The sequence below is a fragment of the Eimeria necatrix genome, genomic scaffold (genome assembly GCF_000499385.1).
Source record: "Eimeria necatrix Houghton genomic scaffold, Enh_scaff89, whole genome shotgun sequence".
Classification (NCBI taxonomy): Eukaryota; Apicomplexa; class Conoidasida; order Eucoccidiorida; family Eimeriidae; genus Eimeria; species Eimeria necatrix.
The window spans coordinates 36723-57943 of NW_013651788.1; the positions used below are offsets into that span (position 1 = coordinate 36723).

A 21221-nucleotide genomic window follows, 5' to 3' on the forward strand; every position below is an offset into this window, starting at 1 on the left:
CGAAGAAGCTGTTGTTGCTGTTACAAGAGCTGCTGCTGCTGCTGCTGCTGCTGCTGCTGCTGCCAGCCCTCTGCACTCCCTGTAGAGCCCAACGAGCAGCAGCAGCAGAAGCAACAGCAAACACTGCAGCGCCTAAACCGAATGTCAAGCAGAAGCGGCAAAACCAGCAGCAACAGAAACAGCAGCAGCAGCAGTACCGGCGAAGGAAGCAGCAGCAGCAGCAGAAGCTGAAGCAGCAGCAGCAAGCTGCTGCTGCCAGCCTTCTAACACTGAGCCTGCCTCGGGAATGTGCACTGCTTTCCATGCAATTCATCTTCAAATAAAAAACAGATTTTGTCCCTAGTTTCGCAGCAGCAGCAGCAGCTGCTGCTGCTGCTGCTGCTGCAGCTGCTGCTGCTGCAGCTGCTGCTGCAGCAGGCTAGCTGAGAGCAACGACACGGCCTTTGGGCATCTGCAGCAGCTGCAGCGCCTGCCGCAGCGGCATTAGCTGCTCAAGTCCCTGCAGCTGAAAAGCTGTGAAGTAGCACAAGACGGAGCCCTGGACTCTGCCCGTTGCTGCTGCTGCTGCGCCCGTCGCTGCTGCTGCTGCTGCTGCTGCTGCTGCTGCAGCGCCGCCGTCCGCCGCAGCCGGCAGCGACTCCGTCACCAGGTGTACGTACACCTCAGCGCTGCACGGAGGGCCCAACATGATAATCCTTTTGGCCCCACAAAGGCGGTAGCGGCGGTAGAAGCAAAAGCGGCTTGTTGTCACTAGCACTGGCACATCCCCTGCAGCAGCAGCAGCAGCAGCAGCAGCAGCAGCAGCAGCAGCAGCAGTGGGGGGCGCAGGGGGCACGCGACAACGCCTGCCTGCGGCTGCTTCTAGAACGCAACCGCAGGAGCACAGCAGCAGCAACAGCAACAGCCACACTGCCAGCAGCAACAGCAGCAGCTGCAGCAACAAAACCAGCAGCAGCAGCAGCAGCAGCAGCAGCAGCACCTTTGAGAAATGACTGTCTTGCCCTTGAGAGTTTAGCGTTTGAGGTGTACTCGTGGCAGGTCGTGTAGCTGATGGAGTGCTCCTTCAGAGCCACTCGCAGTCTGCAGCAAAGCAGCAGCAACAGCAGCAGCAGCAACAGCAGCAGCAGCAACAGCAGCAGCTGAGGAGTTTACAGCGCCTGCAGCAGCGAGACAGAAAGAGCTTTTCGCAGGCAGGAAGGCGACAGCAGCAGCAATTCTAAAACAGCAAAAGCAACACCGCCTGTAGAAAATGCTGCAGCAAATGCTACAGCAGCAAGTGCTGCAGCAGCAAGTGCTGCAGCAGCAAGTGCTGCAGCAGCAAGTGCTGCAGCAGCAAGTGCTGCAGCACAAGCTGCACGCTGCCTGCTGCCGCACCTGCAGATCTCCAAGTAGGAATTGACCAGCAGCAAAACGCGAGAAGCAGCACCCCCCAAAGTTGGCAGCACATTAGAGCAGAAGTAGTTTATTAGGTCCTGCGACACAAGCAGCAGGCCATGCTGCTGCTGCTGCTGCTGCTGCTGCTGCTGCTGCTGCTGCTGCTGCTGCTGCTGCTGGATAGTTTGTGTCGCTGACGTGGCGCGGGGAAATCGACATAAAGACAAAAAATAAAACAAACAAAAAGAGATAAAAGACAAGAGGAAGGAAAAAGAAAATTAAAAATTAACAGAGACAAGAGGAAAGAGAAGCAGCAGGAAGAGGCGCCGCGCAGCAGCAGCAGCAGCAGCAGCAGCAGCAGCAAGGGCAAGCTGCAGCAGCAAGAAGCTGGAGAGCGGTAGACTGCAGCCAATAAAAAAGGCAGCAGATAAAAGCAGCAGGAACACGGAGCTGCAGCAACGAAATGCGGAAACAACCAGAAGCAGCAGCTAAAAGCAGCAGCAGCAGCAGCAAGAATAAGCAGCAACAAGAACCAGCAGCAATGCGAAGCAGCAGCAACTCGAAGCTGCAGAAGCAGCAGCAGCAGTAGCAACTGGAAGCAGCACCAACAAAGTGTAGCAGCAACAAGCAGCAGCAGTAAACAGGCAGCAGCAACTAGAAGCAGCAACAGCAGCAGCAGCAGCAGCAGCAGCAGCAGCAGCAACCTACTCTCTGAGTATACTTGAAGGCTTTGCAGCTGACTAAACAGAACAGCTGCTGGGCGCCGGCGCGGCTGCAGCGGAGAGTAGCAGCAACAAAGCCTCGTGGCTGTCCTGCTGCTGCTGCTGCTTCTGCTGCTTCCAAGATGGCAGCGTCTGCTGCAGCAGCCGCTGCAGCAACTTCCGCAGCAGCAGCATCTGCTGCCGCGACTGCCCTTGCCGCCTCGCTCCTGCCGTCTGCTTCGCCCGCCTGCTCCCCAGCACTTGCTGCTGCTGCTGCTGCTGCAGCAGCAGCAGCAGCAGCAGCAAGCTCGCGCGAGGGGATGTCCAAAGGCATGCAAACTGCAGCAAGACGCGGCTCAAACAGCTGCAAACAGCCCCTTCTGTTTGCTGAAAAGCCCTGCAGCAAAGCCCCAAATCTGCTGCTTCTCCCGCTGCAGCAAATCACTAGCTGCCGATCTGTTTGCCCCACAGCAGCAGCCATGGAGGGCCGCAGCCGCCGAATGTCGAAAGACGTGTAGCGCTGCGGCGGCAGGTTGCACACCTGCAGCAGCAGCAGCAGCAGCAGCAGCAGCAGCAGCAGCAGCAGCAGCAGCAGCAGCTCGCTGACAACGGCGCCTCCACGAGTGAGGCACAAACCACTGGCACTGCAGCAGCAGCAGTCCCAAGAAGCAGCAGCAGGAGCAGCTGCAGCAGCAGCGGCCTCAACAGTGCTGAGCAGCAGCGGGAGCAGAAACACCAGCAGCAGCAGCAGCAGCAGCAGCAGAACAGCAGCAGCAGCAGACCTCCAAGACCTCCTTGAGGAGCTGCCAGTTCTGCAGCGCGATGATATCTGCCCTGTCAATTATAATGATTTCCAAAGAAGACAAAAAGTCAAATTCCCTCTTTGCTTCGCCCTGCAAGCAGCAGCAGCAGCAGCAGCAGCAGCAGCAGCAGCAGCAGCAGCAGCAGCAGCAGCGGGGACCAGAGATGCAGCGCCAGCAGCAGTCCCAGAAGAGCAGCAGCACCACTAAATCAGAAGCAGCTGCAGCAAAGCATCAGTAGCAGCAAGCCAGCAGCAGCAAAACAGCCGCAGCAGCAACAGAAGAGCCGCCGCAGCAGCAAAATAGCCACGGCAGCAGCAAATCCGCTGGAGCAGCAGCAAAAGAACAGCAGCACAGATGGAGCAGCAAAACTACCGCAGCAGCAGCAAACCAGCCACCTCAGCAGCAAACCAGCCACCGCCGCAGCAAACCAGCCACCGCAGCAGCAAACCAGCAGCAGCAGCAGCAGCAGCAGCAGCAGCAGCAGCAGCAGCAGCAGCAGCAGCAGCACCTTTGCGCCAGTGAGGACGCGGAGGGCGAGGGGAGAAGCAACAAGAATGTCGCTGTCCTGCAGCGAGCAGCAAAGAGAAATTGATTTGCTGCTGAGGCGAAGACCCAGGCTGAAGTTGTCGCTGCTGCTGCCGCCAAAAGTGGCCCTGAAGTCCCGGGGCCGCCGCGCCTTCAGGAAGCTTTGCTGCTGCTCTGCTGCTGCTGCTGCTGCTGCTGCAGCAGCAGCAGCGCCACCCTCTTCAGACGGCCCGAAGGACGCCCGGTACTGCTTCTCGTTCAGAACCTGCAGCAGCAGCAGCAGCAGCAGCAGCAGCAGCAGCAGCATGAACAGCTAGGAAATGCTGCAGCAAACGCGGGAAACGCTGCAGCGGGCAGTGCCAAGCAATGCACCAGCAGCCACTGCTGCTGCTGCTGCTGCTGCTGCTGCTGCTGCTGCTGCTGCTGCTGCTGCTACTGCTGCTGCTGCTGCTGCTGCTGCTGCTGCTGCTGCTGCTGCTGCTGCTGCTGCTGCTGCTGCTGCTGCTGATTGCCTGGAAGCCTTCTGGCAGCATCTGCAGCATGGCATCCACCACTTCTTTTGCTGCTGAGCGGAAAGGCAGCAGCAGCAGCACGCGAGGCCTCGTGTAGCTGCTGTCTTGAAGCAGCGAGCGCAGCCACTCCTCGCATGCAGCAGCACTAAGTTGCTGCTGCTCTGCTGCTGCTGCTGCTGCTGCTGCTGCTGCTGGTTCCGCTGCACAGGGCGCCTCTCTTTCTTGCTCTGCAGCTGCAGCTGCAGCAGCAGCGGCATCTGCTGCAGCTGGTTCTTCTCCTTGCTGCTGTCGCTGCTTTTGCTGCTGCTGCTTTTGCCGCTGCTGCTGCTGCTGCTGCTGCTTTTGCTGCTGCTGCTGCTGCTGGAGAAGCTTGAACTCAAAGAAGCAGCTGAGGTTTCCTTCTGCTGCAGCTCTGTTTACGAGCTGCGTGCGCTGCTGCGCGTCTGCGTCAGCCACAGCAGCAGCAACTTTTGCTGCTGCTGCTGCTCTGCTTCTGGCCTTGAAGCAGTGCCCCAAAGCATGTGCAGCAGCAACACGGCGAACAGCAGCAGCAGCAAAAGGGTTTTCGTGGGGGTAAAGACAATCTGCATAGGAGTGCAGCAAATGGTACAGCCGCTCCAGACACGCGGGCAGCCCGCCCCCGCTGCTGCTGCTGCTGCTGCTGCTGCTGCTGCTGCTGCTGCTGCTGGGCTTGAGGACTGGGTAGTCTGCTTCGGCCAAGGGCGAGCGCTGCTGCTGCAGCAAACGGCGAAGACCCTCAGCAACAAAGTGTGGGGCCCCATAAGCGTCTACGGGGAAGGGGCCCAGCTGTCCGTACACCGCAAGGGGGTCTGCAGGCGCTTGCTGCTGCAGCACGCCCTCGAGGAACGTCTTGCTGCTGCTGCTGCTGCTGCTGCTGTTGGGGGCAGCAGCAGCAGCAGCAGCAACAGCAGCAGCAGCAGGCGAGGCCAGCGCGGGGTTTGGAGTCACGCGGGACAAGCGAGTGGTGAAAGGCGCGCAGTCAGGAAGCGACAAGGTGACCTCCTCCAGCTGCTGCTGCTGCTGCTGCTGCTGCTGCTGCTGCTGCTGCAGGGCGAACGGCGAGGCAGGGCAGAAGGCAGTGCCTGCAAGGCTCTCCACGCATGCGTCCAGAAAGCTGCCTCCAGCATAAGTGCTGCTGCTGCTGCTGCTGTCGCTGCGCTTAGCTTTTGTGCTGCTGCTGCTGCTGCTGCTGCTGCTTCGCTGCTGCACGAACAGCTGCCGCGCAGCAGCAGCAGCGTCGTCCAGCTCCTCGTCGAAAGTGCAGGAGAAGTCTAATGGCGGCAGCGCAGCAGCAGCAGCAGCAGCAGCAGCAGCAGCAGCCCGGTCCCGGTCGCCTTTAGCAGCAGCAGCAGCACCTGCTGCTGCTGCTGCTAGCTGCGCTGCAGCCCTCGCCAGGCCGAAGGCCTCGAGCGTGAACCGGCTCTGCTTTGCTGGATCAGCAGCAGCAGCAGCAGCAGCAGCAGCAGCAGCGTCGTCGTCTTCTGATTCTGCTGCTTCTTCTGCTGCTGCTTCTCCCTCGGATATGTCCTCATCTGCTTCAGTCTCTTCATCTGTTGCTGCTGCTGATTCTGCTGCTGCACTCAGATCCGAGTCTGAAGCAGCATCTCCTGCCTCCCCGTCATCTTGCTGCTGCTGCTGCTGCTGCAGCTCCTCTTCTGCTGCTGCGCTGCTGCTGCTGTCTTCTCCCTCGCTGTCGTCGCTGAGGACTCCCCGTGCTGCAGCAGACGGAGGGACAAAAGCAGCAGCAGCAGCAGCAGCAGCAGCAGCAGCTCCTGCTGCACCCTTGGAGGGGGCAAAGTGCAGGGCCTGCAGCAGGCGCTGCAGCTTCCTTTGGGGCTGCTGCCTGGCAGCAGCAGCAGCTTCTCTGCGCTGCTTCTTCTGCTGCCGCAGCTGCTGCTGCTGCTGCTCCTCGAGCTCCTTCTGCTGCTGCCTGCGCCTTCGTTTCTCTTCCTTTTTCTGCTGCTTCTGCTGCTGCTTCTGCTGCTTCTTCAGCCTCTTCTGCTGCCGCTCTTGCTGCTGCTGCAGCTCAACAGCAGCTTCGTAGCGGCTCAGCAGCGAAAGATATCCCCCCCCCCTTCGCTTGCGGCCAAAGCCCCCCCTCAGCTTCACCTTCTTTGCCATTATCTAAACCCTAAACCCTAAACCCTAAACCCTAAACCCTAGAGCTGAGGCCCTGAAGGCGTTGAAGATCGGCCGCTGCTGCTGCGTCGACGCAGCGGCAGCAGCAGAAGCAAATGCTGCGCCTTGCTGCTGCTAATTGGTGGGCCTTAAGCTGCTTCACCGCAGCTGCAGCAGCTGCCGTTGCTGCTGCTGCTGCTGCAGCCGCAGCTGCAGCAGTTTCTGCTGCTGCTGGGGGGGCCCCCTGTGGGGCCGAGGGCCTCCTGTGTCCTTCTGCTGCGCTGCAGAGGCCCTCTATCAGCTGCTGCAGCAGCTGCAGCAGCAAAATACAATATTACATGAAAACTGAATTCAAATAAAATAAAAAACGTGAAAGGGTCTCTAGATAACGATTGGATCTCCAGTTGTTGCTGCTGGTGCTGCATGCGACAGCAGATCCGCAGCACCGCAGCCGCTCACTAGCAGCAGCAGCAGCAGCAGCAGCAGTAGCAGCAGCAGCAGCGGCAGCAGCAACAATGCAGCAACCGCAGCAACCTGCATCAAATCTCGTAAAATTTTGAAAGTTTGTTGCAGTCGCTCACGCGGAGTGTCTGTTTGACGTGGAGGCATTGCTGTTACGCCTAGCTGCTTCTCAGTCGCTGCTGCTGCTGCTGCTGCTGCTGCTGCTGCAGCTGCTGCTGCTGCTGCTACTGCTAAAGTGGCCGCTGCTGCCACAGCTGTTTTGCTCGCCATCACTGCTGCTTCTTGCGAGTTTGAGCGCCCGTAAGAGGCGGCAGCAGCAGCAGCAACTCCTGCAGCTCAGCTGCCGCGCCTCGCACCCAAACCCTAAACCCTAAACCCTAAACCCTAAACCCTAGGATGTCAGCGCGGGCCCAGGGAGAGAATATGGCCCCGCAGCTGCTGGGGCGCTCCAGGGCGGAGCGGCTGCTGGACGGGGTATATGCGCGGCAGCGGCTGCTGCTGCGGAAGCGGCGGCGGCAGCAGCAGCAGCAGCAGCAGCAGCAGATTCTGCTGCCGGAGGAGCGAGCTGCGAGGCGGCGCGTGCTGATTAAGGCGCCTCCTTCGAAGGAGGAGCAGCAGCGGCAGCAGCAGCAGCAGCAGCAGCAGCGGGCAGCAGCAGCAGCAGCAGCAGCAAAAGCTGGGGTGTCTGTACAGAGGGCCCTGCGCGATCTCATAGAAAAGCACTTCCGCAGCAAAGGAAAGTATGCGAAGGCTGTGCGGCTGCTGCAGCAGATGTGGGGTGCCTACTTCAGCAGCAGCAGCAGCAGCAGCAGCAGACCTTTCTTTGGGGCTCTTGTTGCTGCTGCTTCCTCAGATCTTGCATATTCAGATCCCCAGGGAAGACAGGCTGTGTCTTCTCTTTTCAAGGAGCGCGTGCTGCCGCTGCTGCAGCAGCAGCAGCAGCAGCAGCAGGAGAAGGCAGAGGCCTTCCTCAGACTCGCCGACGCCCGCAAGCAGCAGCAGCAGCAGCGCCTGCAGCAGGAGCTTGCTGCGTCTGCCTTCCCGCTGCACAGCAGCAATTCCAGCTTCTACAGCAGCAGAAGCAGCAGCAGCATGCTGCAGCAGCGAGCCAACGCTGCAGCAGCACAGGACGTGGCGGAAGCTGCTGCTGCGGCTGTCATGCGCGCGGAAATCGCAGCGCAGCAGCAACCGCAGCAGCAGCAGCAGCAAGAGCAGCAGGAACCTGCAGGTGAGGGCGCTGCGAATAGCAGCAGCAGCAGCAGCAGCAGCAGCAGCAGCAGCAGCAGCAGCGGGGCAGCAGAACTTAGCCAAGAGCTGGTAGATTTGCTGCAGCTGCTGCGGGTTCGCTGCGTGGTGCATCCGCAGCTAGAGACAGATGATGCATTTCAGTTTAGTGCTGCTGTTATGGAGCTGCGGCTGCTGCTGCAGCAGCTGCAGCAGCAGCAGCAGCAGCAAGACGAGGAGGAGTCGCTGGAGGAGGGCTGGGACTCCGAAGAAGAAATGGAAGAGCAGAATGCTGAGGAAGAGGCGCCGCAGAGGAAGCAGCCCAGGCTAGAGCAGCAGCAGCAGCAGCAGCAGCAGCAGCAACAGCAGCAGCAGCAGCAGCAGCGAGAGGAGCAGCAGCAGTCCAGTGACCCCAGCGCGTCGGTAGGTCGCCGCAACAGCAGCACAGGCAGCAGCAACGGCGACGGAGGCATCAGCCAAAACAACAGCTCAGCTGACAGCAGCAGCAGCAGCAGCAGCAGCAGCAGCAGCAGCAGCAACGGCAGCAGCAGCAGCAGCTCGGACGGCGTTTGGCGCGTCAAAACTGAGCAAGCGGATAATGCGGGCGAGGCTGAGAAGCCGCCTGCAGCAGCAGCAGCAGCAGCAGAAACAGCAGCAGCAGCAGCAGTTGCAGAAACAGCAGCAGCAGATGCAGCAGCAGCAGCTGGGGGTGCTGCTGCTTCTGATGCTGCAGATAGAGAGGAAGCTGCTGCTGCAGCAGAGGATGCAGTGACGAGAGGCGAAGGGGCAGCAGGAGAGGCAGCAGCAGCAGCAGCAAAAGCAGCAGCAGCAGCAGAGGAAGCAGCAGCAGCAGATGATGCAGCAGCAGAAGAAGAGTGGCCTCTTCCCTTAGGGTGCGGCAGTAAACCCTAGCTGCCAAACCGCTAGCCGTAAACTCTCACCCCCAGGCTCTAAACCCTAAACCCTAGGGCTCAAACCCTAAACCCTAGGCCCCAAACCCTAAACCCTAGGCCCCAAACCCTAAACCCTCAATCTTGAGAAGCAGCCTCACCAGGGAAGCAGTGCTGCGCAGCAGCCGGGCCCTGGCTTCGCAGCCTAGGGTTTACGAGTAGGCCAGGATTTGGGGTTTAGGGTTTAGGGTTTAGGGTTTAGGGTTTAGGGTTTAGGGTTTGTGTGGCTTCAGGAAACAGGCCATTCTCGTGCTGAGCAAATGCTTCTTCCTTGACGCTCTCTCTACAGTCTTTGCATTCCGCACGGTGAGCCGTTATTAGGGTTTAGGGTTTAGGGTTTAGGGTTTGGGGTTTAGGGTTTAAGGCCAAGGGCTAGGGGTTTAGGGTTTAGAGTCTAGGGTTTAGGGTTTAGGACTCGGATGTTCGACTGTAGGTTCCTTGGGCGCGCGCCTCTGTGGATCAGCTCTTCCAGCAAGCATACAGGCATCGGTAAGTGTTGCTGCTGCTGCTGCTGCTGCTGCTGCTGCTGCTGCTAGTGCTGCTTCCAGAGCTGCTGCTGCTACTGCTGCAACCACTGCTGCTGCCAGCACTGCTGCTGCCAGCACTGCTGCTGTTGCTGCTGCTGCTGCTTCTAGCTTGCAGCAGTAATGTTTATTGCTGCAGCTGTGAGTGCAGCGTGTGCTGCTACAGCAGCAGCGCCCTGCGCCGCCGTTGCTGCAGCAGCAGCAGCTGGAGCAGCAGCAGCAGCAGCAGCAGCACGAGCAGCGGGAGCAGCAGCTAGTGCTTTTCTGTGGGGTTGCTGCTTTGCTTTAGGCATCTCTTCAACGACAGCGAGGCGCAGCAAATTGCTGTCTGGCAGGCAGAGCTAAAGGCCAGCTCAGGTGCGCTGCTGCTGCTGCTGCTCTTGCTGCTGCTGCTGCTGCTGCTGCTGCTGCTGCTGCTGCTGCTGCTTTGGAAGCTCGGGCCGGGGGAGTGCAGTTGCAGGTTCACGTGCCGCTGGTCTTGCACTCTGTATCCTTGGGCGCTGTTGCTGCCGTTGCTGCTGTTGCTGCTGTTGCTGCTGCTGCTGCTGCTGCTGCGTATTGAGCAGTGGGTTTCTTTCATCCTGTGTTGCTGCTGCAGCGCCGACAGGCACTGCTGCTGCTGCATTTGCTATTGGAGAAGCAGCAGTTCCTGTCAAAGATGCCAGGGAGGAGAGAATTCTTACCGAACACGGTAAGCTGCTGCTGCTGCTGCTGCTGCTGCCGCTGCTGCTGTTGCTGCTGCCAGTGCTGGTGGTGGCGGTGCTGCTGTTGCTGCTGGTGCTAATGCTGACGGTGGTTGTGCTGCTGCTGCCGCTGCTTCTGGTGCTGCTGCTGGCGCTTCTGGTGCTGCTGCTGCCCGTGCTGCTGCTGCTGCTTCCGCTGCAGTTTGGTGTGCTGCTGCATGGTGGAGGTGCTGCTGCTGCGTAGTGGAGGTGCTGCTGCTGACGGGAAGTGCTGCTGCTGCTGCAAAACGTTCTAGTGCCTGTGCAGCCGCAGCGTGACTAGCTGCTGCAGCGCAGCAGAGATCTGCTGCTGCTGGTGTCTCCGCCTTCTTAAGGTGCTTTGCTGCTGCTGCTGCTGCTGCTGCTGCTGCTGCTTCTGTTTTTTGCAGGCTCAGTCACCTGGTCTCGTAAGCAGTGCGGCTGCTGACCTGCAGCAGCAGCAATGCAGCTGGATCGAGTGTCTCTGCTGTATGCAGCAATAGCAGCAGCAGCAGCAGCAGCGGCCGCACTTCCGCAGCAACAGCAGCAGCAGCAGCAGCAGCGGCCGCACTTCCGCAGCAGCAGCAGCAGCAGCGGCCGCACTTCCGCAGCAGCAGCAGCAGCCGCAGCAGCCCGTGCTGCCGCTGCTGCTGTTGAAACATTTTTAATTTTAGCTGGCAGCAGCAGCAGTAGCTTGCTACTGCTGCATGTGCAAAACAGTGAGGTGTATGTTCACCTCATTCCATTTGGTTGCCGCAGCAGCTGCAGCAGCAGCTGCAGCAATAGCAGCTTCAACAGCAGCAGCTGCAGCTGCAGTAGCAGCAGCAGCAACAGCAGCAGCACTCCTGGCTCTCGCCAGGGAGTGCGGCGTTTGAATAGAGCTTTCTTCCTTTGTTGTATTTGCTGCATGCATTTAGCAGCAGCAGCAAACGCTTCTTGTCATTTGGCTATTGTTGCCGTGCAGTTTTATTCCTTTCGTCGCTGCTGCTCGCGTTGCTGCTGCTGCTGCTCGGAGTGCTGCTGCTGCTGCTGCTGCTGCTAGGCCTGTGCTTTTAGCAAGCGCAGACACCGAAGGTTCAGCAGCTACGCAGCTGCTCCGCGCAGCGCAACGTCTCCTGACGCTGCTGCTGCTGCTGCTGCTGCTGCTGTTGCTGCTGCTGCTGCTGCTGTTGCTAGTAGTTAGCACCGACTGGCCAGCAGCCAAGTGCCTCAGCAGCCTATCGCTGCTTGTTCTGGGTTTGCTGTTCTTGCTGCTGCTGTTGCTGCTGCTGCTGCTGCTGCTGAGGAGCAAGTAAGAAAGGCAAAAGAGGCCCCAAAGAAAGGTTTGCTGCTGCTGCTGCTGCTGCTGCTGCTGAAACAGGCACTCCACATCTGCTGCACGCAGCAGGCCAGCAGGCAGCAGGTTTTGCGCCTGTTGTTTGCTGCTGCTTCTTGTTTGGGTCTGCTGCTGCTGCGTGCCTAATTACTGCTGCTGCTGTTTCTTTTGGTCTGCTGCTGCTGCTCTATTTGCTGCCACTTCGCTGCTCCTCTGCGTCTGCCTTCTGCTGCTGCTAAGCTGTGCTGCTCTTTGGGGGCCCTAGATGACGGGCTCCAGAGCAGCAGCAGCAGCAGGTGCAGCAGCAGCAGCAACAGGTGCAGCAGCAGCAGGTGCAACAGCAGCAGCAGATGCATTATCGACAGCAGCGGGTGCGCCAACAAGGGCAGCAGGCGTATCAGCAGCAGCAGCAGCAAATGTGCTTCTGTATCTCTATTGCGTGGGCCCGCAGCATCAGCAGCAGCAGCAGACAAGTGCCTCAGAAGCAGCAGATGCATCAGCAGCAGCAGCAGCAGACAATTGCCTCAGCAGCAGCAGCTGCATCGGCAGCAGCAGGCAGTCTAAAGCTTGTTGCAGACACCAAGAGTTTAAAACTGCATTGAAATAATAATACTAATACTAACAACAGTAATAATAATAAATAAATAAATAAAAATAAATAATAAATAATAAATAATAAACAATAAATAATAAACAATAAATAATAATAATAATTAATTTGATGCCTCCAGACGCACTCGTGCGGCTGCAGGCCTGAGGTGTACGTACACCTCAAAAACCCCACAGAGGCGCTTCTCGGCCATCTGCAGCAAAGTAGCTTTCCCCGGTTCAAAACAACTAGATCTAAGCTGCTGCTGCTGCTGCTGCTGCTGCTGCTGCTGCTGCTGCTGCTGCTGCTGCTGCTGCTTATCCTAACGCTGCTGCCGATAACGCTGCTGCTGCTGCTGCTGCTGCTACTCGAGAGCCACCTGAGCTCCAGCGGCCTCCAGCTTCGCCTTCAGCTTCTCGGCCTCAGCAATCGGGACACCTGCAGCAGCAGCAGCAGCAGAGCACAGCAACAAGCGTCAGCAGCAGCAGCAGCAGCAGAACAACAAGCGTCAGCAGCAGCAGCAGAGCACAGCAACAAGCAGGAGCAGCAGCAGCAGCAGAGCACAACAAAAAGCGTCAGCAGCAGCAGCAGCAGCAGCAGAGCACAACAACAAGCGTCAGCAGCAGCAGCAGCAGCAGCAGCAGCAGCAACAGCAGCAGATACACGGGAAGAGCAGCTCGCCTCCCCTTCAGTAAGCACGGTAGATTAATGAATAATAAAAGAATAAATAAATTAAAAAATAAAAAATAATAAATGAGTTTAAAATGAATTCACTGATGAATATTAATGAATGAATAAATTGCACATCAAATGACAAATAATAATAAAAGAATTAAAAAAAAGAAGAAAAATAAAATAAAATAAAATCAAATAAATCAAATAAAAGAAATAAAAGAGCAGCAAATAAAGAAATAAAAGAAATAAAAGAACAAAGAAGCAGCAAATAAAGAAAAATAAAATAAAGAGCAGCAAATAAAGAAACAAGAAGCAGCAAATAAAGAAACAAGAAGCAGCAAATAAAGAAACAAAGAGCAGCAAATAAAGAAATAAAGAGCAGCAAACTAAAACAAATAATAAACAGCAAATTGAAAGAAACGAGAGAAATAAAACAAATAAGGAGCAGCAAATAAATAAATAAGAAGCAGCAAAAACAAATAAAATAAAACAAAATAAATAAAGGAGCAGCAAATCAAAAACAAGAAGCAGCAAATGTAAAAAGAGTTCTTTCCTTTTTTAATTATTTTGGGGGATTGTTCAACAAGTTCTTTTGCTTCCTTCAATCCAAGAGCAGCAATTGCTCGGACTTCTTTCACAACAGCAACTTTTTTGCTGCTGTCAAACCCCAGCAGCTTCAGAGTCACTGCTGCCTTCTTTTCTGCTGCAGCAGCCCCACAAGCAGCAGCAGCAGCAGCAGCAGCAGCAGGAGCAGCAGCAGCAGCAGCAGCGAGGGCGTCAAGCTCAAAGCAGCAGCACACACAGGGTGAGGCTTGCTGCTGCAGCAGCAACTGCAGCAGCAACTGCAGCAGCAATTGCAGCAGCAGCAGCAGCAGCTGCTGCTGCTGCTGAGAGTGTTCGGGCTGTTGCTGCTGCTGCTGTCGCGTACCTTCTGGAGGTGCAGCAGCTGCGGAGCCACCCGCTGCTGGTGCTGCTTCTGCTGCTGCTGCAGCAGCAGGAGGAGCAGCAGCAGCAGCAGGCATCGCCCCTCCAGCAGCAAACCTGTGGGGGAAAGAACGCCACACACAGCAGCAGGGGCAGCAGCAGCAACTGCAGCACGAGCAACTGCAGCAGGGGCAGCAGCAGCAACTGCAGCAGGAGTTCAAGCGGTACGCAGGAGAAACACAGAAGCAAATAAACGGCAGCAGCAAAAGTGACAAAAGGAATTAAAATAATAAAAGAAATTAAAATAATAAAAGGAAATTAATAAAAAGAAATTAAAATGATAAAAAGAGATTAAAATAATAGAATAAATTAAACGGAAGAGAGAAGACACAACTCTAATAACATGAAGCAAAATCAAATTAATAAAATGAAATAAAATAAAATAAAATAAAATAAAATAAAATAAAACAAAATAAAATAAAATAAAATAAAATAAAATAAAATAAAATAAAATAAAAAGAAGCAAGAAGAAAAAAGAAACAAAAGAAAACAGAGGCGAGTCCAATGCGCTGGGGCAGCAGCAGCAGCAGCAGCAGCCACAGCAGCAGCAGCAGCAGCAGCAAAGACAGCCAGGGACCGAAGGAAGCTAGAATAAAAACAAGTAATTAAATAATCAATTAATCAATTAATTCAACATTTATTACTAATTATTTATTTATTTATTTATTTATTTATTTATTTATTTATTTATTTATTTATTTATTTATTTATTTATTTATTTATTTATTTATTTAAAAAGCAAATAAAGAAAGCAGCAGCAGCAAATCGGAGAAGACCCCGTAAACCAAGAAAGCAGCAAACAGCAAATAAACAAATAAATAAATAAAACTAATCAATTAGCTAATTAATTAATTAATTACTTAATTAATTGATTAATTAATTAATTAATTAATCAAACAAACAAATAAACAGATAAATAAATAAAATAATTAATTAATTAATTAATTAATTAATTAATTAATTAATTAATTAATTAATTAGTTATTTAATTACCCAAAACCCCCAGCAGCAAGTTGGCCAGCAAAAAGACTGGAGGGGTGGGGGAAAGGAGAACGCCCAGCAGCAACAGCAGCATTAAACGCGGGGCCTGCAAACCCTAAACCCTAAACCCTAAACCCTAAACCCTAAACCCTAAACCCTAAACCCTAAACCCTAAACAGCTGTCGTAAGCCGGAAGTGTTCGACGAGGTAGCGTCGAACGCAGGCTGTAAACCCTTAGTCTACAGCCAAGCCAATCCCTAAACCCTAAACCCTAAACCCTAAACCCTAAACCCTAAACCCTAGGGCCCCGCCAGCCCTACCGCCTCCTCGCTGCGCCAACTTCTCCTGGCAGAGGTCGCAGAGATCTGCTGCTTCAATTAGCGTCAAGTTCATCACCTCATCAACAAGGCGCAGCACCTGCAGCAGCAGCAGCAGCAGCAGCAGCAGCAGCAGCAGCAGCAGCAGATGAAGCAACGGCAACTGCAGCAGCAGCGGCGGCACGGGCGGCAACAGCAAGTGCGGCAGCAGCAGCAGCAAAGACGGCTGGGCCACTTGTGCAGGGCGCAAGGCCAGGCAGCAACCGCAATGGCAGAAGCAGCAGCAGCAGCAGCAACACGAACTGCAGCAGCAGCTGCTGCTGCTGCACCTTCTCTGACGGCTTCCGCGCAAGCTCTGTGGACTCTCCGCTGCCTGGCGGGTCCTGCAGTTTCTTGAAGATATCATATGAGGAAGAAAATGCGGCTTGCATGCGCTGCTGCTGCTGCTGCTGCCGCTGCAGCAGCAACTCCCGCTGCGGCAGCAGCAGCAGCCGCTGCTGCGCACAGCGGCTAGCGCCCCGGAACATTTTACTTCGCAGCTAGGCGAACCCCACAGGCATCAAACCCCAGCAGCTTCTGCTGCTGCTGCTGCTGCTGCTAGCGCCCCTGCTGCCGCTCTTGCTGCTGCTCGCGACCTGGCTGTTGCTGCTGCTGCCGATGGCTGGGCCCCTGCTGCTGTTGCTGCTGCTGCTGCGCTATGCTTATAGTGCACCCTTGGGCCATTCAGTGATGTTTTCTGTCTAAAAGAGCAGTCTAGGCTGCTGCCGACTGCAGCAGCAACAGCAGCAGCAGCGCGATGGCGCAGAGCAGCAGCGAGCAGCAAGGGCAGCAGCAGCAGCACAGATGCAGCACCGTGCTGCTGGCCGCTTTAAAAAGCAGGTATTAAAATGCCAATTATTTATTTAACTCTTCGCGGGCTCTAGTATTCGTGCATGCAGCAGCAGCAGCTGCTGCTGCCGCTGCTGCTGCTGCTGCTGCTGCTGCATGCGAGAGCACAGGCAAGAGACTCACTCGGCTGCAGCCGCTGCCGCCTCAGAGCAGCAGCAGCAGACACAGCAGCAGCAGCCTGTGTTAAAACTTATCCTGGGGTTTAATATGCACCTTATGCCTTTGTAGGCATACTCAACTGCTGCAGCAGCAGCAGCAGCAGCAGCGCACTGCTCCCAGCTGTGCCTGCGGTGTCTTGACAGCGCCACAACGGCCCCCATCGACCCCCGGCAGCAGCAGCAGCAGCAACAGCAGCAGCAGCAGCGCCAACTGTTTCTCAACAGTAAAGACACATCAGTTGCTGCGAACCGCCGCTGCTGTGATGCGGCTACAGCAGCAGTCGCTGCTGCTGCTGCTGCTGTTGCTGCTAGGGGGGTCTGCCGCCCCGAGAGCAGCAGCAGAACAGCTCGCAGCAAGAAGGCCTGGAGATGTAGCAGCAGCGGCAGCAGCAGCAGCAGCTCCCGCAGCTGCTGCTTTCCCACAGCGCCCTTTTCTTGCAGCGCTCTCGCTGCCTTCTGACCCTACAGCAGCAGCAGCAGCAGCAGCAGCTGCTGCTGCTGCTGCTGCAGGGGACAGGCGCATGCGTTTTGCCACAGTGCTGCCGCGCTCTTCGAAGCCGCTGTGTCGCGTGCAGCCAGCAGCAAGCAGCGCAGCAGCAGCAACAGCAGCAGCAGCAGCAAACAGCGCCCCTCTGCTGCTGCCTGCAGCTCGCCCATTGGGTTTTGGCTTCAACTGGGGCAGCAAAAAGCAGAGAGAAAGGGAAGCAGCAGCGGCAGCAGCAGCAGCAGCAGCTGCTGCTGCTGATGTTGAGGCCTCAGAGTCGGAGCAGCCCTTGCTGCTGCAGCGCGCAAAGGGTGCCCTGCAGCTGCTGCAGCAGCAAGTGGGCGGTTTGGCTGTGCTGCTGCTGCTGCTGCTGCTGCTGCTTTTTCTGCGCTTGTTGCGTTCTCCTCTACCCTGTTTCTTTGGCTGCTGCTGCTGCTGCTGCTGCTGCGTGTGGTGCCCAGGTGGTGTATGCTGCTACTTGAGCCGCTGCTGCTGCTGTTCCGCTGCTGCTGCTGCTGCTGCTGCTGCTGCTGCAGGTGCGTCTGCAGCTGCAGCAGCACGAGCCCGAGCTGCGGGTTGTGGGGCGGTCTCTAGGGCGTTTGCTGCTGCAGTGTGCTGCCAGTTTGCTGCGGGCCAATTTGCTGTCTGCTGCGCTGCTGCTGCCGCTTTGTGCTGCTTCTGGCTTCGGCAGCAGCCTCGCCCGCGTTCGCCTGGATGACCCCTTCCTGCTGCAGTGCGTTGCTGCTGCTGCTGCTGCTGGTCGTGCTGCTGCTGCTGCTGGTCTCGGTGCTGCTGCTGCTCTTCAGCTGCTGCTGCTGCGGCGCTTCCTGCCGTCTCTGCTGCTGGTCTTCCTGCTGCTGCTGCTGCTGCTGCGATCTCCGCCGCCTCTGCTGTTGCTCCTTTACTGCAATAGCTGTTTCTGCTGCTGCATTTCTTTCTGTTGCTGCTGCTCTTGCTGCTGCTGCTGCCGCTGTTGATGCTGCTTCTGGTGCTGCTGCTGCGGCGGCCACTGCTGCGCTGCTCGGGTGCATGTGTGACACGTCTACTTTGCTGCTGCTGCTGCTGCTGCTGCTGCTGCTGCTTTCAGGCAGTTGCAGCTCCCAGCGGGAGCAACCCCCGCACTTTACGGCCTAAACTTCATTGAGGTATGGCTACGGCCTTGTTGCGGCTTTTGCTGCTGCTGCTGCTGCCGCTGCTGCTGCTGCTGCTGCTGCTGCTGCTGCTGCTGCTGCTGCTGGGGTGTGTGCAAGCCCTGTACATACATTTGGTGTTTCTGCGACTCTCAGGTGTCCATTCCTTTAAATGAGGCCATCGGTAGTCAATTTAGAGAGGGAGGCGCACTGCAGCAGCAGCAGCAGCAGCAGCAGCAGCCGCAGCAGCAAGCGCAGCAGCAGCAGCAGCCAGTGCAGCAGCACCAGATGCAGCCAGGGGGGGTGAGTGCGCCCCTCTACGTGGACCTTCCGGGCAGCGAGGGCTTTGCGGCAACGCAGCAGCAGGTGCAGCAGCAGCAAGCACAGCAGCAGCAGCAGCAAGCGCTGCCTCAACAGCAGCAGCAGCAGCAACAGCAGCAGCAGCAGCAGCAGCTTCAGGGATGGATGATACCTGCGGAGCAGCGCAGCAGCAAAAAGGCTCTGATCTGCCTGCACGGCTGGCTCTCTAATCGACAGGCCTGTTTGCCCTTTGTCGAGGCAGCAAAGCAGGTACAGCTTGCTGCTGCTGTTGCTGCTGCTGTTGCTGCTGCTGCTGCTGTTGTTGTTGCTGCTGTTGCTGCTGCTGCTGCTGTGAGTGGTGCTTCTGCCTGCCGTGCGGTGGCTTCTCTCTTTGCTGCTCTCGTGCTTTTGCTGCTGATGCTGCTCTAACTGTTGCTGCTGACGGCTTATGGAAAATTGGCCGCACATTCATTTGCTGCTGCTGCTGCTGCTGCTGCTGCCGCTGCTGCAGCTGAAGCTGCACCGCGACCACCACATTCTGCTGCTGGACATGCGGGGCAGCGGGGAGTCCTCTGCTTTCCGCCGTGCTGCTGCTGCAGCAGCAGCAGGCAGCAGCAGCAGCAGCAGCAGCAGCGGGGAGGGCTGGGCCGTGGAGGGCGCCGTGTCGCAGCTGGCCATAGACAGCCGCGAAGACTTAGCAGCAGCAATTCGTTTCCTGCAGCAGCAATTTGGAGTTAAAGAAATTGGAGTTTATGCGCAAGGGGGAGCAGCAATGGGGGTGCTGCTGATGGTAAAGCCCCTGCTGCTGCTGCTGCTGCTGCTGCTGCTGCTGCTGCTGTTCAGCTTGCTTCTTCTTTGCGGCTGGGGTGTGCTACTGCCGCGTCTGCTGCTGCCGTCGAGCCGCTGCTGCTGCTGCTGCTGCTGCTGCTGCTGTTTGCAGGGGGCAGAGGCCGACTGGCTGCAGCAGCAAGGAGTTTCTCTCCAGCGAGTGCTGCTGGACTCTCCCATCTGCAACGCGCGGCTGCTGCTGCAGCAGCAGCCTCCAATTCGTCCCATTGCGCGTTCGGTGCTGCTGCTGCTGCAGCACTTGTCTTGGGGCCTGGGCAGCAAGTAAGGCGCCTTGCTGCAGCAGCAGCGACGCAGCAGCGTCAATTACTTCACCAGTAGCAGCAGCAGCAGCGCCTCCAGCGGCTGCTGCTGCAGCGTTTGCTGCTGCCCCCAGTGCTGCTGCAGCTAATGCGGCAGCAGCTAGTGCTGCAGCAGTTCAAGGTGCAGCAGCTTGAACTGCTGCAGCAGCAAGTGCTGCGACAGCCAATGGAGTGGCAGCAGCCACAGCAGCAGCTGCAGCAGCAGCAGCTGCTGCTGCAGCGGCTGCGGCAGCAGCAGCAGAGTTTGCGGATTGTTGCTGCTTCAGGCGGGCTTCGCAGCTGCGGCGCATTCGGTCTTGTTCAACTTTGAGCTGCTTGAAAGGAACAAAAACGACAATTTTAGTCAGCCAGAATGACAGGCTGAGGGTTTGGCCGCTGCTGCAGCAGCAGCTGCTGCTGCTGGACGAGAGCATGCGCCCGCGGTCCGTTCTTCGCTGCTGCTGCTGCTGCTGCTGCTGCTGCTGGTTGCGTGGATGCAGCAGCTGGAGCTTGTGCCCGTGCACATTGTGCTGCTGCTGCTGCTGCTGCTAATTGCATGGAGCAGCAGCTGCAGCTTTTGCTCGTGCGCATTGTGCTGCTGCTGCTGCTGCTGCTGCTGCTGCTGCAGGGCGACCTACTTGCTGAGCCACGGGGACCACTGCAACTTGGCAGCTGCGAACCCGGGCGCCTTCCGAGCAGCAGTTGCTGCTGCCTTCTCTAGCCCCTCGCTGCTGCAGCGGCTGTGGCAGGGGCTGCTGCCAGCAGCAGCAAGGCTTGCTGCTCCCCCAGCAGACTCTGTGCTGCTGACCCCCCGAGACTTCTCCAACATGCAGGAGCAGCAGCAGCAAATCAAACTCCACGAGCAGCGGCTGCGGCAGCGAGAAAGACAGGTGCGCCTCAAGAAACGGACGTGGGACATCTGCTGCAGCTGCAGCAGCAGCAGCAGCAGCAGCAGCAGCAGCAGCGGCTTAAGCTGCAGGTGTGCTATCGGGGTTGGCTGCGTGCGCCGCAGGAGGAAGAAGAGGAGCTGTTGGAGGAAGCCGATGCAGAAGACCGAGAAGACTACTAACTGCTGCTGCTGCTACTGCTGCTGCTGCTGCTGCTGCTGCTGCTCCAGCTGCAGCGGCTGCTGGGCGGTCTCGTAGATGAGACTGTGGCCGAACAGCAGCACTAGTAAGGCAGCACACACTTGTATAGTAGCGGGCGCTGCTGCTGCTGTTGCTGCTGCTGTTGCTGCTGCTGCAGACTGGCGAGCAGCCGTTTCTCGTTTTTGTCTTGGAGCTGCTGCTGCTTCTCCCAAGGCGGGAACAGCAGCAGCAGCAGCAGCAGCAGCAGCAGCAGAGCCGCGCTGTGGGCTTAGAGTTAAGGGCTACAGACTGTCGAGGGATTGCCTTGCTGCCTTCGCTGGGACATTTTCTTTTGTTGTCTTTCCTATGTTGCTGCATGTGCGTGCTGTAGCTAGCTGTAGCTAGCTGTAGCTGACTTGGCTAGCTAGCTAGCTGTGAGTATCTATGGCTAGCTAGCTGGATCAACCTGTAGGTGTCCGGCTAGACTAAAGGCTGCGGCTAGCTGTGGACGGCTGTAGGTAGCTAGCTGTGGCTAGCTAGCTGTAGCTAGCTAGCTGCAGTCAGATAGCCATAGCTAGCTAGCCGCAGCTGGATGGATGGCTAGCTAGTTCCGTGGGTGACGCGACAAGACCCAGCTAGCTAGCCGCAGCTGCCCACAGCTAGCTAGCTGCAGCTGCCTACAGCTAGCTGAGGACTGGCCCTCAATTAAGAAGCAGCAGCCATTTAGGAAGCTGTAGAGAAGGTCTTCTCAGCCAGACTCAGAAGCAGCAGCTGCTGCTGCAGCAGAAAGCAGCAGAGTGGCTGCAGCGGCTGCTTCCTGCCGCTGCTGCTGCTGCAGCACCAGCTCAGTCCCTGTTGCGGCTGATACCCAGAGCTGCCTACATGGCTGCTTTTTGCTGCAGCAGCTAGCTGCACGAAATTTCGTGCAGCTTTTCGTCCGCAACTGCAGCAGCAAGAGCAGCAGCAGCAGCAGTAGCAGCAGCAGCATATGTGTTATCCATCCCCTGCCTGCACACTCGCCCTGACGGCGACAACCCTTGCAGCAGTAAGTGCTCAGCAGCAGCAGCAGCAGCTTCAACAGCAGCAGCAGGGCCCCAGGGGCCCCCCGGGGCCCCACTGGCAAGCTGCAGCTAAGAGGGCTTCAGACAATTAGTAGACCCTTAACAATCTGGAGCTGCGCTCGAGAGCAATGCAGCCAACAGCAGCAAGGGCAGCAGCAGCAGCAACAGCAGCAGCAGCAGCAACAGCAGCAGCAGCAGCACAGAAGACAGGACCACAGGAGGGGTGTGGG

At 57.0% G+C, this 21221-nt stretch overlaps 3 protein-coding genes across 3 annotated transcripts; 1 reads left to right on the forward strand and 2 right to left on the reverse strand.

The window, feature by feature from the left end:
• Positions 1 to 20: 20 nt before the first annotated feature.
• Positions 21 to 6786, reverse strand: ENH_00081750 (hypothetical protein, conserved; the record flags this gene model as incomplete). The annotated part of the gene is made up of 10 exons (XM_013577834.1): positions 21 to 79; positions 439 to 861; positions 980 to 1080; positions 1375 to 1472; positions 2116 to 2616; positions 2858 to 2968; positions 3387 to 3668; positions 3715 to 6060; positions 6218 to 6367; positions 6589 to 6786. 10 exons carry the CDS (start codon positions 6784 to 6786, stop codon positions 21 to 23), a joined length of 4269 nt encoding a protein of 1422 aa, XP_013433288.1.
• Positions 6787 to 14467: 7681 nt separating this feature from the next.
• ENH_00081760 (ribosomal protein L7/L12, putative) lies at positions 14468 to 15303 on the reverse strand (the record flags this gene model as incomplete). Its single annotated transcript, XM_013577835.1, has 3 exons — positions 14468 to 14565; positions 14780 to 14876; positions 15106 to 15303. 3 exons carry the CDS (start codon positions 15301 to 15303, stop codon positions 14468 to 14470), a joined length of 393 nt encoding a protein of 130 aa, XP_013433289.1.
• Positions 15304 to 17724: 2421 nt separating this feature from the next.
• On the forward strand, positions 17725 to 19932 carry ENH_00081770 (hypothetical protein, conserved; the record flags this gene model as incomplete). Its single annotated transcript, XM_013577836.1, has 6 exons — positions 17725 to 18006; positions 18248 to 18526; positions 18677 to 18846; positions 19151 to 19306; positions 19492 to 19753; positions 19876 to 19932. The coding sequence occupies 6 exons, from the start codon at positions 17725 to 17727 to the stop codon at positions 19930 to 19932; spliced, it is 1206 nt and encodes a 401-aa protein (XP_013433290.1).
• Positions 19933 to 21221: the final 1289 nt, after the last annotated feature.